This window comes from Scyliorhinus canicula, chromosome 2, assembly GCF_902713615.1.
Source record: "Scyliorhinus canicula chromosome 2, sScyCan1.1, whole genome shotgun sequence".
NCBI classification, from domain to species: Eukaryota; Metazoa; Chordata; class Chondrichthyes; order Carcharhiniformes; family Scyliorhinidae; genus Scyliorhinus; species Scyliorhinus canicula.
The window spans coordinates 206,966,442-206,982,293 of NC_052147.1; the positions used below are offsets into that span (position 1 = coordinate 206,966,442).

The 15,852-nt window shown below is 48.6% G+C and overlaps 1 protein-coding gene across 1 annotated transcript in view; it reads left to right on the forward strand.

The window, feature by feature from the left end:
- col28a2a (collagen, type XXVIII, alpha 2a) overlaps window positions 1-15,852 on the forward strand; it is a 193,380-nt gene that overhangs the window by 93,426 nt on the left and 84,102 nt on the right. Inside the window, exons 15-17 of the mRNA XM_038789427.1 lie at window positions 1,638-1,706; window positions 11,061-11,129; window positions 15,390-15,458. Of these exons, the coding sequence (XP_038645355.1) occupies window positions 1,638-1,706; window positions 11,061-11,129; window positions 15,390-15,458 (207 nt within the window). The remainder of the gene's footprint in view (window positions 1-1,637; window positions 1,707-11,060; window positions 11,130-15,389; window positions 15,459-15,852) is intronic.

A 15,852-nucleotide genomic window follows, 5' to 3' on the forward strand; every position in this document is an offset into this window, starting at 1 on the left:
GAGCATTGGACGTTCCAGCTTGAATTTTTTTTTGTTGTTTATAAATTTAGAGTATCCAATTCTTTTTGTTTCCAATTAAGGGGCAATTAAGCGTGGCCAATCCACCTACCCTTCACATCTTTGGGTTGTGCGGGCGAAAATGTGCGGGGAGAATGTGCAAACTCAACACGGACAGTGACCCAGAACCGGGATCGAACCTGGGACCTTGGAGCCGTGAGACAGCAGTGCTAACCACTGTGCCACTGTGCTGCCCTGCAACTTTTCAGCTTTAATATGAACCCACTTTGGTTTGCTTCTAAAAGGCATTGAGCACCATTTTCTCCTGCAGCATGGTTGAGTATGTAATGTGAAGACTAATATTGCAAAGCTTGTCCCAAAGGGCTTGCAAAAACTGAAATAGAAGATGTGGTAATCGCACCCTGTTAAAGTGAAGGAACAGGTTTTAGGCTTATGCAGGCAAGTTATTGTAGTTAGGGGAAAAGACAATCTGCTGCAAGGTCTCCTGTCTGTGTTTCCCTTATTTAGAGTCAATTGTAAAAGGTTAGTTGTATAACTGTTCCCTTTAGAAGTAGAACGTGTTGTTGTCTGAGAAAGAAATGGAAAAGTGGTCAATGTATCATCTTGCCTGCCCTTGTCGGGTCACTGAACGTTTGTGAAACTGGTCTGTGTCCTGAGGGTGAAAGAGTTGACAAGCAGTTATTTCTTTCCTGGGTTCAGCTTTAGCCAGGAGAGTTTTCAGGACTGTTGTGTTATGCTGCTTCGGATAACACTGTAGCAGCTACTTGCTGCAGTCTTTACTAAAGGATGCTCCAGACTCTGAAATGAGTTCAACGTGTTTATTGAACTATTAACACAGTTCTCAAATGTGTTCGACTCTCTGCTAATCTAACTATAGTAACTCAGTCTAACTGTACCAGCTTGCTCTAAGCCACGTGCTGGGGTGTGATGCTGCTGATCAACCCTGTGTAACTCTCCAGATGTCTGTCTGTGGAAAGAGGCAGGGTGTGAGTGCCTCATCCCTTTTATAGTGTTTATGTCACACCCCCTTGTGGTGATGCCACCTCTGAGTATCCTGACTGCCCTTAGGTTGTGTCTATTCTGAGTGTTCATTGGTTGCATGTTTGCATATCATGTCAAGGAACATGAAATTGAACAGTCAGACTGAAAGACTCCATGGGTTGGAAGGATGTACCCCGACTGGAAGCACAGAGTTCATCTCCTTAATGCTGATGGTGTTTCATTAGCGGCAGGAGAAATGTGCTTGTTATTAATGTTCTATCAATGCAAAATTGCCCAGAGGTATGGAAACAACAGTCCTTTGAGTACAGTCTGATGAATACTAAATTTACAGTAGCTGTCCCAGGTCTCTCTGTGAGACTCTCTGACAACATGTCAGTCTTCTGTCTTCACTCTTGAACAAAACTGAAACTACTCAGTTTGAACTGCATGCAATCTTTTAAGCCTCAGGCACGGCACAGCTGTTTAGTTTGTATGTTTCTGGGGCCACCACAAGATATAATATAATTTCTAATCCAGTTTCTCTGATTCGTACTATGCTGCTGCTATCTGGGTGATGGTTTTGTGGTCTCTGCTCTTTTTAAGCATCAATCACTCTCATGTTTTGTAATGCATTACAGGGTGATCGTGGGTATGAAGGACCAAAGGGACCTCGTGGGTCTCCAGGTGTTGGTGTTAAGGGTGATAAGGTAAGGCTTGGCTCGGTCAGATTTATAATGCAACATTTTTATGTGACTGCAGCAGTTGATTCAGTGAATTTATGCAAAGCTTTTAAGAACAAAAGGGCTTGGTATGGCTGGTTGGATTTTGCAGCTTCTGAGTTGATACAGTGAAAGTTGCAATATATGAAAAGATTCTCTGTAGAACATGGAATGGTCATACTTTTTTAGAGGGTTAGGAAGAAATGAAAACTATGTGAACTGGCTTGCCCAACACCAGAATACTTATGTAAATGGAGCAATGGGTTCCACTGTTGTAATGAGAATCTGGAATAACTGAATGGCTGTCACAATTTCTGAAATTGTCCCCGAGATAAAGCACTTCAGGTGAAGTCCCGTGGCGGGGGCAGGAACGGGGAGTGTTTCGCGTTGTGGAGATCAACAGGAAGCCATACTATAATTTCTGGCTCTTACATCATTTATTATGCATCTGGGGGTTTAGCACTGTATTCTGTGGCGGGACAGGCTTTATTGCGCGCATCTCGCCGTCATTTCTAGGTGCCATATTGAAAAGGCACCCAACATCATTGGACCCACTGTTGAAGAAAAAAGATGAACCTCTTGAAGAATGAATATGGATCTCCAGGAACACTCTTGAGGCTGGAAGATGGTCCATTTCAATCAAACTGAAGCTGGGAGATCCACTTGATGGATGCCACTTCCCTACACCCATTGCTGTGGTGCTCCAGTGTCACTGGCACCCTCGATCCTGAACTCCAGAGTCAACCCCAGACATTCTTCAGGTAAGTCTCTACTTCTGCACGCCACATTCTTCCAGACACGTTCTGAACTGGAGTGTTTTCCCGCTGGTGTCGTGGAGAATCGGGCTTGGGGGAAGATTCCGATCCGATCTTCATCTGCATCCCATTAGCTGAATGCAAATCAGTTTAATGCCAGCCTCCAGTGCGACTCCTGATCTGCCATGGGGGACACCAGAGGAGATTCCCATGAGAAATTTATGCTGACGTAACTGTTTTTTGTGCTTTCTGCCGAATTCTTTCTCCGCGCCCACCATTGAAATGAAATGAAATGAGAATCGCTTATTGTCACGAGTAGGCTTCAATGAAGTTATTGTGAAAAGCCCCTAGTCGCCACATTCCGGCGCCTGTCCGGGGAGGCTGGTACATTTAATCCGCTGACGCGTTTTGCTCTGTGTTATAAATAAACTTGGCTATGGTTGGAATTATTATTTAAAACACTTTTAAAAATAAATTTAGAGTACCCAATTCATTTTTTCCAATTAAGGGGCAATTTAGCGTGGCCAATCCACCTACCCTGCACATCTTTGGGTTGTGGGGGCAAAACCCACGCAAACACGGGGAGAATGTGCAAACTCCACACGGACAGTGACCCAGAGCCGGGATTGAACCTGGGACCTCGGCGCCGTGAGGCAGCTGTGCTAACCACTGTGCCATGGTGCTGCCCCGGAATCTTACTAATTGTCTCAGGGACCCAAGAACACGGAAGAACATGTCAGCTGAACACAGTGTCATTTTTTGCTTTTGTGATCATTTATGGTGCTGCTAATATGCCCACCTCAGGTGATTGAATGAGAAACTGGTTCAGCATCTTGTCAGAAGTCAGTGCCACTGACAGGGGCAGCAGAAGAGAAACTACTTTGAATTTGAAGGAGTAAAATTGCCCACTTTTATTCTCTTTTTAAAAAAATATTTTTATTAAGATTTTGCAGAATTTTTCATAATAAAACAGTAGTAACAATAATAACAAAACAAACTAGAGTGAACATTAACATGGTGCAAAAAGAGAATGTACAATAAAAATTAAATAGACATTATCCCATGCGACCCAGTCTTCCCACACCATCCCAATGAAGCACTCCTCCCCCCCCCCCCCCCCCCCCCCCCCCCCCAACGAACGGCTGCCACCTCCGGGAGAACCCCAGCGTAGACCCTCTTAAGGCAAACTTTATTTTCTTGAGGCTGAGAAACCCAGCCATGTCGATTAACCCAAGTCTCTACACTCGGGGGCTTCGAGTCCTTCCACATTAATGAAATCCGTCTCCGGGCTACTGGGGGGGCAAAGGCCAAGACGTCAGCCTCTTTCGCCCCCTGAACTCCCGGGTCTTCTGACACTCCAAAGATCGCTATCTCTGAACTCGGCGCCTCCCGTGTGTTAAGCACCTTGGACATTGCCCTTGCGAACCCTTGCCAGAACTCTCTAAGCTCCGGGCATGCACAAAACAGGTGGACATGGTTTGCAGGGCTGCCCTTGCACCTCATACAACTGTCTTCTACCCCAAAAATCTTTGCTCATTCTCACTGCTGTCATGTGTGCCCGGTGGACCACCTTAAATTGAATTAGACTGAGCCTGGCACATGATGAGGAGGAATTAACCCGGCCCAGGACCTCTGCCCACAGACCCGCTTCCAACTCCTCACCTAGCTCCTCCTCCCACTTGCCCTTGAGCTCCTCCATCGGGATTTCCTCCGCCTCCTGTAGTTCCTGGTAGATATCTGACACCCTCCCCTCCCCCACCCAGGTGCCGTAGACCAGTGCTTCTCAAAGTGTGGTACGCGTACCGGTGCCGGTACGCGAGCTGTCGTCTGCCGGTACGTGGAGTACTCCCAGAAAAGAAACACTTTCACACTTGATACAGCGCAAAGGTGAGTGCTGACCTGGGGCGGGGGGGGGGGGATTCCAAGGTTCCGTCCTCGTTCTGGGGGGGGGGTTGCGTCCTCGGGCCGTGCGGGGGGGGGGATTGCGTCCTCGGGCCGTGCTGAGGGGGGGTTGCGTCCTCGGGCCGTACTGAGCGGGAGGGGGGTCCAAGCTCCGTCCTCGGGGGGGGGGGGGGGGGGGGGGGTTCCAAGGTTCCGGCACCGGTCCCTGCCACATTGAAAAAACAACTGCCGGTACGCCACATCAGATAGTTTGAGAAGCACTGCCGTAGACCACCCTGTCCTGTATCTTCAGTGGGGGCAGCGTCGGAAAGGCCACTACCTGTTTTTTCAGGAAGGCTCGTACTTGCAGATATTTAAAGGCGTTTGCTTCCGGCAGATTAAATTTGTCCTCTAGCGCCTTCAAACTGGGAAAGCTTCCGTCTATGAACAGATCTCCCATCCTTCTGATGCCTGCCTGCCCTCTGCCAGCTCTGGAACCCACCATCCATCCTACCCGGGACAAACCTGTGATTGTTGCATATCGGGGTCCAGACCGACGCTCCCTCCACCTACTTGTACCTCCTCCACTGCCCCAGACCCGCAGTGTCGCCACCACCACCGGACTTGTGGAGTAACGGGTTGGCGAGAACGGCAAAGGAGCCGCTATCAAAGCTCCCAGACTAGTACCTTTTACATGACTCTGCCTCCAGCTGCTCCCACGCCGCCCTGCACACACCCCCCGCGCCCCCAATCAGCCACTTCCTAATCATAGCTATATTGGCCACCCAGTAGTAGTTGCGAAAGTCCGGCAGCCCCCCCCCCCCCCCCCCCCCCCCAGACTGCGCTCCAACAGCGATCTCTTTACTCGCGGGGTCTTATTCGCAGCCCGTAATGATCCTACTCACCCGCTTTAAAAAGGCCTTACAGATGAAGATGTGGAGACACTGAAAGACAAACAAAAATCTGGGGAGGACAGTCATTTTCACGGTCTGCACCCTCCCTGCCAGTGACTGCGGGAGCATGTCCCACCTTTTAAAATCCCCTTCCATTTGTTCCACCAACCGGGTCAGCTTGAGCCTGTGCAGGGCATCCCATTTCCTGGCCACCTATGTACCCAGGTAACAAAAACTTTTCTCTACCACCCTGAGCGGCAGCTCTTTCAGTCTCTCCTCCTGCCCCTTGGCCTGGATCACAAACAACTCACTCTTTCCCATGTTCATTTTGTACCCTGAAAAACTACCAAAATCCCTCAGGATCCGCAGAACCTACCCCATCCCCTCCACCAGGTCCTCTTCCACCTTTGGAAACCTCAACTGGTCCAAAAATTGCCTCATCCCTTCTGCTACAGTTTGTGTGCCAGCATTCTACTCGCTTTCTCCCCGGACTCATAGACTGCCCCCTTGCCTTCCTCAGCTGTGCTACCACTGAGTTCAAACTCAGCCTGCAGACACCGCCGCTCCCTCAGTAGCCCTGCCTCGGGGGCCTCCGCGATCTCCTGTCCATTCGGAGTATCTCCTCCACCAATCTCTCCCTCCCCGCTCTTTCTCTCTTTTCCCTTTGGGATCGAATTGAGATGAGCTCCCCTCTGACAAGTGCCTTCAGAACCTCCCAGACCTTTGCCGCTGCTACCTCACCCGTATCGTTTGTTTCCAGGTAATCCTGGATGTTCCTGCTAATCCGCCCGCAAACTCTTCGTCCGCCAGCAGCCCACATCCAGTCTCCAGAGTGGGCGCTGCCCTCTCTCCTCACTAAGACGCAGGTCCACCCAGTGCGGGGCATGGTCCGAGACTGTGATTGCTGAGTATTCTGTCCCCGCTACCTTTGGGATTAACGTCCTGCTCAAGACAAAGAAGTCTATGCGGGAATAAACCTTATGAACGTGGAAGAAAAAAGAGAACTCCTTCGCTCTCGGCCGCGCAAACCTCCAGGGATCCACCCCTCCCATCTGCTCCATAAACTCTTCAGTTCCTTAGCCACTACCGGTCGCTTCCCTGTCCTGGACTTCAACCGGTCCAGCTCGGGGTCAATGACTGTGTTAAAGTCTCCCCTCATGATCAGGTTGTGTGACTCTAAGTCCGGGATTTTGCCTGACATGCGTCTCATAAATTCCACCTCATCCCAATTCGGAGCATAGACGTTCACAAACACCACCCAGACCCCCTCCCACTTTCTACTCACCATTATATACCTGCCCCCTTATCTGCCACAATTCTCCCAGCCTCGAATGCCACACCCTTACTGATCAGAATTGCTACCCACCCTGGTCTTCGAATCCAGCCCTGAATGGAACACCTGGCCTACCCATCCCTTTCTCAATCTAGTGTGATCTGCGAGCTTTAAATGTGTTTCCTGGAGCATTGCTACGTCTGCCTTTAACTCCTTTAGATGCGCGAACAAGCGTGTTCTTTTGGCCGGCCCATTCAAACCCCTCACACTCCACGTGATCAGCCCGGATGGGGGGCTAACCCATCCCCCCCCCCCCCCCCCGACTAGCCATCGCCCTTTTTTGGCCAAACCCGAGCCCGCGCCCTTTGCTTCCTCGGGCACCCCCTCCCCATCCCCCCCACCCCCAACAGCCCCATGACTCAAAACCCCCCACCAAGCACCAGCTGAGCACTTGCTCACTCCCCGACTACGCTCCCGAGAGTCAGCTGACCCATGCTGACCCCGGCTGCTACTGCCCCGGTGTCGATCAGATTGTCACCTCATTGTCCGGACCCCTCTCCCCATATGAATAAACCAATTAAACCATCTCTCCAGCCCCAGTGAGTAAATAGTAATACGAAACGAAAAATAAACTGAAGACACTAACATTGCCCGTGAGGAGACACTTGTTGAATCAAAGCTCCAACTTCCTGGAAAATCGCACTAAATACAGAGCACCCTCCCACCTCCGTATCTCAACTTTGCCAAAAACACTGCACCCTCCACCCTCCACCACCACAGCCCTTACATGCACCCAACATTGCATACAATCTTGTATTAGAAACGGTACCGTGTTACCCAGCCCCACCGCCGCATTCCACCAAAGCTTAACTGTCCCTTAATTCGAGTCCAGCTTTTCTTTTTGTCGAATGACCACGCCTCGTCTGCTGTCTCAAAATAGTGATGCCGTTCCTTGTACGTGACCCATAGCTTCGCTGGGTGTAGCATCCCAAATTTCACGCCGTTGCTGAAGAGGGTCACCTTCACCCGGTTGAATCCAGCACGCCTCTTGGCCAGCTCCGCACCCAGGTCCTGGTAGATGCATATCACGCTGTTCTCCCACCTGCTGCTCCGTTCTTTTTTTGCCCGCCGCAAGACAAGCTCCTTGTACGAGAAGCGAGGAAATCTGACCGCCATGGCGCTCGGCGGTTCATTCGCCTTGGGCTTGCTTGTGAGGGCTCTGTGCGCCCTGTCCAGCTCCAGGGGGCGAGGGAATACCCCCGTCCCTATCAGCGTCTCCAGCATCTTGGATACAAATGCTCCCGCATCCGACCCCTCCACACCTTCGGGGAGGCCCACAATTCTCAAGTTCTGTCTCCTGGACCTGTTTTCTCGGTCCTCCAGCCTCTCCTGCCACTTCTTGTGGAGGTCATCCTGCGCCTCCACCTTGAGGGCCAGTACAACCAACTCGTCCTCATGGTCGGATAGCTTTTTCTCCATCTCCTTAATCGCTTTCCCTTGTGTCTCCTGAGTTGCGATCATTTGGTCTATTGATGCCGTCATCGGGACCAACATGTCCTTTTTAAGATCAGCAAAACAGCCCATCAGGAACTCCTGTTGCTCCTGTGCCCACTGCGCCCCTGGACCCTGCTCTATACCGGCCGCCATGGCGTGCCTCGGCACCCGCTCCGCACACTTCTGTCTGCTGGGACTTAAAAGCTTCACCTGGCCACTCTTGTTCCAGCTATCCATACAACAGAGAGGGAAACCTTTTGGCAGTGTTCACTTCACCAATCTGCCCCAAAATCTCTGTGAAAACTACTGAAAAAAGGTCCGAGAGTCCGTTCCAGACGGGAACTGCTGAATGCACGATCTACTCCTCCATGGCCGCCACCGGAAGTCTCTCCCCACTTTTATTCTCAATCAATTGTCTTTGTCAAGGGCCATACAGGAATACAAAGGTACCGCCCCCTCCCTGACTACCCTGTTCCACCATCGAAGGGTCTTGATTGATGAGGGAATTGACCATCAATTCACTCGAGACACGATAGGAAGTAAACAGTGGTTTTAATAGACTTACAACTGAGCCTGCCTGCGACCAGAAGAACTGAGGGCAGGCTCACAAGGCTGCGGCACATTATACTTCCAGTAGTGGGATGGGCCATGGGCGGAGCCGAGGGTGGAGCCCTGTACAAGCTCCTCATCTCCCCCTGTGGGCAGAGCCGCGCAACGGCTCACAGACAGAGCCCACAAGGGCACAATACTATACAGTGCGAATTACATGAAGTACATTCACCACAGGTCTGTATAACATCGCTCCAGGGTGATGGGCCTGTGTCGGCACTGTCAGCGCATCAATATACAAGGCAGGAGGGTGATGATAACTTGCTGTGAGGAAAGCTATGGTGCATCTCAGTTTCTGCAAAAGTATGACTCCTGTCTTTCTGATGGCAACGTGCTCACACCCATCCTCTGAATGGGGCCTGAATGTGGTTTGACCTTGGACCACTATGCCCCAGAGTGGCAGGGTTTGGGAACGGAGGGCAACAGGGTGCAAGCATGCCTGCTGTGAAGATTAACATGACAAAGGCTTCACATGCATCAGTTGTTAAAAGTTTTAATCGTGAACACTTGCCATTTCCATTCCCCTTAGCTACCCCCTCCCCGGTACCTACTCAGTGCACCTCACTCTTTTTGATCTTGCGTGGACTACTGCTACACCTAGGTGTGTCCCCAGGATGCACATCAAAGGTGGAGGTAGCTGACTGCTTGCTGCATCCTGTGGCCTTTGATGCCCTTGGCAGATGTCCTCTGGAGGACCAGAGGGTCCCGGCTAACTTACTAGCGTCACCGTGCCACCCTGCTCTGTTCCCTTCCCTTGAGATGCCCAGTGTCAGGAAGAGTGGATTCGGCAGAACTGGAGACCGCCGTTGTCTCCTTGATGGCTGGTCCCGGGTTAGCCTACCAGCGCTTCCTCCTCCCTGACAGTGTCTGTAGGGCCCTGGGGGACTCCATGGGATGGAGGGGTAGTTGGAGTGAGCTCCAGCCTCTAAGTCATCTGGCACTGCCATGGTGTTGATGCCCTGAGCGATGCTCCTCAGTGACTGGGCCATGCTCTGGAGTGTCTTGGCAATGTCCACCTGACATGAACCCACTCACTTGAGACAGGTCATCTGGCTGAAGAGGCAGTGGATCCTCACCTCTGCCGTGCAGGCCAACCTTGCTGTCGGTGACTGCTCACACCTTGGTCAACCCGTGGTCTCCCGAGCCCGTTCCTCACAAGGGGTGAGGACTCCGATCTCGTCACCTCCCGTCTTTTCCCATTTATTATGGGTTATTTTCTCCTGCAGGGACAAAGAAAGTGCATTATGAGCCAAACACGTGATGAACTTTGGTGGTGGGGAGGGAGGGGGGGGGACTATGGGCACTGCACCTGGACATGAAGGGGTTGCACTGGTGGGTGCAGGGTGTTCTGAGGAAAAAGCACGAAGATCATTTGTGGGGAGGGTGCAAGGTGTCATCCAGTAGATTGGGGGGTCTGGGAATTTGGGGAGTAGCAGGCCGAGCTGATGCCAGGAGAAAGGTGGTAACATATCTTTGCAGCCCGGTGGAGTCATTGGTCTTAGAACATAGAACATACAGTGCAGAAGGAGGGCATTCGGCCCATCGAGTCTGCACTGACCCACTTAAGCCTTCACTTCCACCCTATCCCCGTAACCCAATAACGCCTCCTAATCTTTTTGGTCATTGAGGGCAATTTATAATTGCCAATCCGCCTAACCTGCACGTCTTTGGACTGTGGGAGAAAACCGAAGCACCCAGAGGAAACCCACGCAGACACGGGGAGAACGTGCAGACTCCGCACAGACAGTGATCCAGCGGGGAATCGAACCTGGGACCCTGGTGGTGTGAAGCTACAGTGCTAGCCACTTGTGCCACCGTGCTACCTTGTCTTCTTCCAACATTGTATAGTGATCCTCCTTGACATGCTGCCTGAACTGACAGCCGCTGCCTCTGCATTGCTGAGCCTGCTGCTGGTCCTCCGCCCTCCTCGGGGGAACAAGATTCCCGGCCTCTCATTCACAGCATCAAGAAGCCTGGCCAGGTTGACATCGCCAAAGCAAGGAGCAGGGCTGCGCACGGTCATGCTTTTGTGTTGACTGGGAGTGAGTGGTGAGGGAATGTTTAAAAGCAGCACCATCTTATTAATAGTGAGCAGCTGGGCGTGAGTGTGGCAAATAAGACGTGAGCCAGCCAATAATGGTGAGAAGTTCATGGGGACTCATTTTCAGCACTAAGTGCTGTTAAATACGGGCCACAATCTCACCACCATGGCCTTCAAGACGCACCCTACCAATTGAGCCCAAAATGACACAGAAATGTTTCTGTTAAATCACGTCCCAAGTCTTTAGAACAGTTTAAGATTATTCAAGAATAAATATGAGTAACAGAATGCAGAATGTGAAATTCATGTGGTGTATAAAAATAATTTCAATTGTTTAAAATTATTATATTGTGTTAATGTGCTTTCTCAGTTTTATTGTCTTTGGTACCAAATCAGGGTGAAGTTGGTTTTCCTGGATTACCAGGGCCTATTGGTCCATCCGGTATTGGATTCCAAGGTGAAAAGGTAAATATTTGATTTGTATTTTATCTGAACCAGGAATTCCGCACGGTGTGCAATGTACCCAATGCACATGACATCCATCTCCAGCAAAATTGTACTGTTGTTTAAATATTTTAGTCATGTGTCCGCACCGGAACATTTAGACATCTGCTGGAAAGTAGAAAGTTGTAACATTGGACAACCACATAGGAAAGGAATTCCTCTCAAAACAAATCACACGAAAGAAAACAGCAGGGTTAGGCCGTGTTGCTCCTTCAGTCTGCTCTGCCATTCAGTATCTTCCACCTCTGTCACGCGTCTCTGCTCTAACCTCATATCCCTGCATTCCCTTAGCTACAAGGATGCTCTGTGGGGGTGGGGTAAAACTTTCAGCAGCTGATTTGAGCCTGTTAATTTCCTGTCGGTCTTAAATTCAGATTAAAGTCTCCTCCTTGAGTTTTCCAGATCCTGCCCAATTTTCCTCCACCAACTAAACTGCTTGCAACCACTTACTCCCCTCCCTTCACTATGTCCCAAACCCTGAAAAATTTCTAAATGTTGTTTGTTTCAAAGTTGTCCATGTCTTTATCAAGATATTATGGGCCAGGGTTTAGAGAACACCAAAGTATATCATGGAGTTCACCTGACCCACAACTTTGAATAGATTTTTGTTATGGGGAGCACAAGGGCCCACTTTACAGGTGTGATGCAACAGAGATCTAAAAGTATTTTAAAACAAAAACAATGTTTATTCTATGAATCCAGTTAACATTTTATAAACACACAGTAAACATCTTATCAACTACCAATAATGATAACCCCCCCAAAAAGATACAGTACTCTATAGGTAACTCTTAATAACTTTCTGAACAACATCCATAAGTCAAAAAACCCTTTTTAAAAAAGACAATAGGTTTGCATTCCTTACAGAAACAGGTATTACTTTGAAATCATCAAGTGATCTGGAGACATTCTTTAGATTGCAGAGAGAAAGATCAATACTCATCTGCTTGGTTTGAATTCAGCTCTCCAACTGAAAGAGAAACTAAACAGAGAGCCAAAAAGAGCTTCCAGCTCCACCCACACAATGACATCACTGCAGCCATTTAATAAAGCACACTTTTCTTAAAGGGACATTCACATGACAATGATCTAACTATATTAGTATTTCAGGAACAAGAATAGGCCGTTCGGTTAGAGTACTTCACCTCTATTTATCGACTTTCAATCCTTATCTCCTAACTAATAAAGATCTGACTGTAAATCTGCCTTGTAAGTTTCTATTGACCCTGCATGCATAGCATTTTAGAAGAGAGAAATCCAGATGTTTGTTTGTCTTTGTGTGGAAAAGTGTTTCCTGATTTCACTCCCGCTGTCTTGGCCTGGTTCTAATTTTAAGAGGAAAATTTGTTATATTACTTTAGTGATTGTCTCAATATGTGGATATTGTAAAGCACATGAAGGGTTAATGTAATGTTATTACTCTAGTCACTAGGTGGTACTATCGAGCAACCATATAAATATCACATGCCTCCTAGACTTCTGGGAGAGAGTCGAAGGGAGCCAGACAGGGTAGATGTGAGATAGTTTAACTGATAGAATAATTTAGTATTGTAGAAGTCTAGTGTAATCTTTACTGATCTAATCGCTTAGTGATACGTTTGAATGCAATGAAGTGTAGTGTAATAAATTAGCTTTGTTGGTTAAACACTGCTTGCTGTTCTTTGTTCACATTACAACCTTCACCAAAGAACAAAGAACACAACAGTGACCACAGATGAGTTTGAGACAAGTGGATAAGAGAAACTAGTTTTATTCAGAAATACAATATTCTCCAGATGCCAGCCAGGTCTGAGGTGTCAATTCCAAACCTGGCCGACCTTTATGTTACAGATTATTAGAGTGTTCATGGGCTCCCCGCCTCTCAGTGCGAGAGCTCGGACATAACGAGGCTCTGGGGAGGCTAATTGCTTCTACCCCATCAATCTCGTGCAGGTTATAACAATTGCCCTGGTTTTAAAAGGATGGGGGTGAGGGGTGGGAAATAAGGTGCATGTAAGCTTTGAAGTGGATGGCAAACCTGGGGGACTGGATTCTCCAAAAATGGGGCTTTGTCCCCATGCCGGCGTAAAAACGCTGACATTTCACGCCAGACTATCCTTTAAAAAATGAAGACCTATTCACCTACCTGCAGGGGACTGGCAGGGCCCCAGAGTGCTTCTCGCAGCTTTCGCTGTATTAAGGGCCCCCACACTTCCGGTTCTGAGTCCGCGCATGTGCACGGCGGGGGCCTCTAGCGACCGCACCGAACGCGATTGCGAACTCAGTCGGCGGATCTGGGCCAACAAAGAAGGTCCCAACGATCTGCCCCACGCCTGTGGTAGTATGACTAGGGAGATCATATGACTTTAGAACCAAGCTGCCATCGGTACAGCACTCCCACTGCCCATTGGCCCAGGCAAGTCATGTGCCTCTCTGCCAATTGGCTGTGGCTAGTCATGTGACTCCCCGCCGATTGGCCGAGAGGATGGTAGCTCCGCCTACAAGGCGGGGTATAAAAGCTCGTACCATGCGGCAGTCAGCCTTTCCTTGTACGACCACTACCAGGTTCACATCTAGCTTATTAAAGCCTAATATTTGGATCCTCTCTACGACTCGTGTCAGATTGATGGTACATAAACGCCGCTCCATCTAACCCGTCCGATCGCCACCCCGGCCACTCATTAGGCCCCCCCCAGCCCCCGGTACTTGATCCCCCTGCCCCCACCAGGTCCGCAACCGGCACGCGAGAGTCCAGACCGGCCAGACGTGGTTAGAACCACGTCGTCGGGAATTTGGCCAGTCGGGACTGGAACTTCGCTAGGAGTGCCTCTGGAAATGGCTCCCCAACCGTGCTGCATAAATCGTGCGTGCGAGCGGTGCGGGGCCCGATTCGGTCAGAAAAATGGATTCTCCGCCCCCGCGCCAAACGCGATTTCGGCACGGGGCTGCGGAGAATTCAGCCTGGGGAATTTGGGAACTTGGGAGGCTCAGCTATTTTAACGGCTGGCCTTTATTTCCATACATTTCCCCAGAGTCTTGTCCAGATAGGACCAGAGCCAGCAAGTGGGAAGACAAATTCACTAACAGCAGGCTGTAGCTTGGAACTTTTGAGAATGGTCCATGGCAGTGAGTTGGAGGGATAAATTCTGAAGTGCTCATGTGGGGAGGAGGAGTCCAGGTTAAGGGAAGGCCAAAGGTTCTGCCCCACAAGGAAACCTGAAACTTATCTGCCTGAACCTCTTCTGGCTCCCGATCTACCTGCAGACAGGTCTGGCCTGGCAGAGAAGCTGTTATTTAAAGAAAGGCCCTGCTTTCTTCTGGATTTCATGCACAAAAGAGCAGATTAGCTTTGGTACATGACAGGAAGACAACAGGGTCAGAAGAGCTGTGTGACTGCCCTCATTTTAACAACCCTGATGACGTACAATATGTGCCAGACAGCGAGAATTAAAATTGGACCTTTGTGTCTCCCTGTCAGATCCTTTTATCATTTTAAACTATTTGTTAACATCATTTCTCAATCTTCTAAACTCAAGAGAATGCAAACCAGTTTCAGACAGTCTGTCCTAATTTAACCCTCTGGTATTGTTCAGATGAATATCTGCTGTTACCTTTTCAGGACCGATATATGTGGACCTGCGCAAGACAGGATGCAGTACTCCAAATGGATTTGATTGCAATAAAAGTCAAGCGATGTAAAATGAATGACTGAATTGCTTTACACTGTCGTACAAAGTCAATATTACTCTTAAATATATTTTAAAACTTTTACTCCGCTTTGATTTCCCTTGCAAGCTTTGTTCATACTCCCTGCTGCACATTTTATTACTTTCTTTGTGTTGCTTTGCTGTTTTTATAGGTCTCCCAGTCTGCTGCATTTCCATTCTTCATTCTATTTGTGTCAGGCTTTTCATTAAACTTTCTACTGTCTCTTACTTTGTTCATTAACAATGGTTTTTAACTGCACAAGAAGAGTTTTCGCAACCTGTGGATATGTGTTGTACCAAAAAACGTTTTGAATATTTTCCACTGTTACTCAGTAGGTTTGACGGCCCATTAACAGCTCAACCCAGATTAAAGTGGCAAATTTATTTCTCATACATTCAACGTTTGTCTGCCTTAAATTAAAAAACTTGGTTTGCGACACTCCCACTTCTCCCCGTCAAACCTACATTAATCTTTCGTAGAATTATACTAATAGAATTGCATTGAATTATGGTATCCCTTTGCATAAATCAACAGGGAGTACAGGGTCCACAAGGACCACCCGGCCCAAAAGGACCTCAAGGTGAAGGTCTGCCTGGATCAAAGGTAAGAAAATCCTAAAGGTATTAAAGATAATTTTTACAAGCTTAAAAAACAGCTCCCAATTCAACTATCTCTGTTCATTAAGACAGCATTTGGAGATCAATTCAACACATCTTCAATATATTTGATTTCACACAAGCCACCGAGGCCCAAGAAAACATTTTAAAAAGTGCAGAAAATGTATTAAAATCAACAGCCCAGCAAATTCATCAATCTTGTGTAAGTGGATGTGTTTAGAATGGGTTAAAATCGAGACCATGGAACCTGCCTAATTCATTTAATCCCCGAGTAAGGATTCTGCTCCATTTCTCACTGCTGCCAACAATGCTGAAAAGAATGTCCAGAAATTTCACTTTATCTGACCCCTGCATAATATTAATCCGTGGCTGTCTCTCGT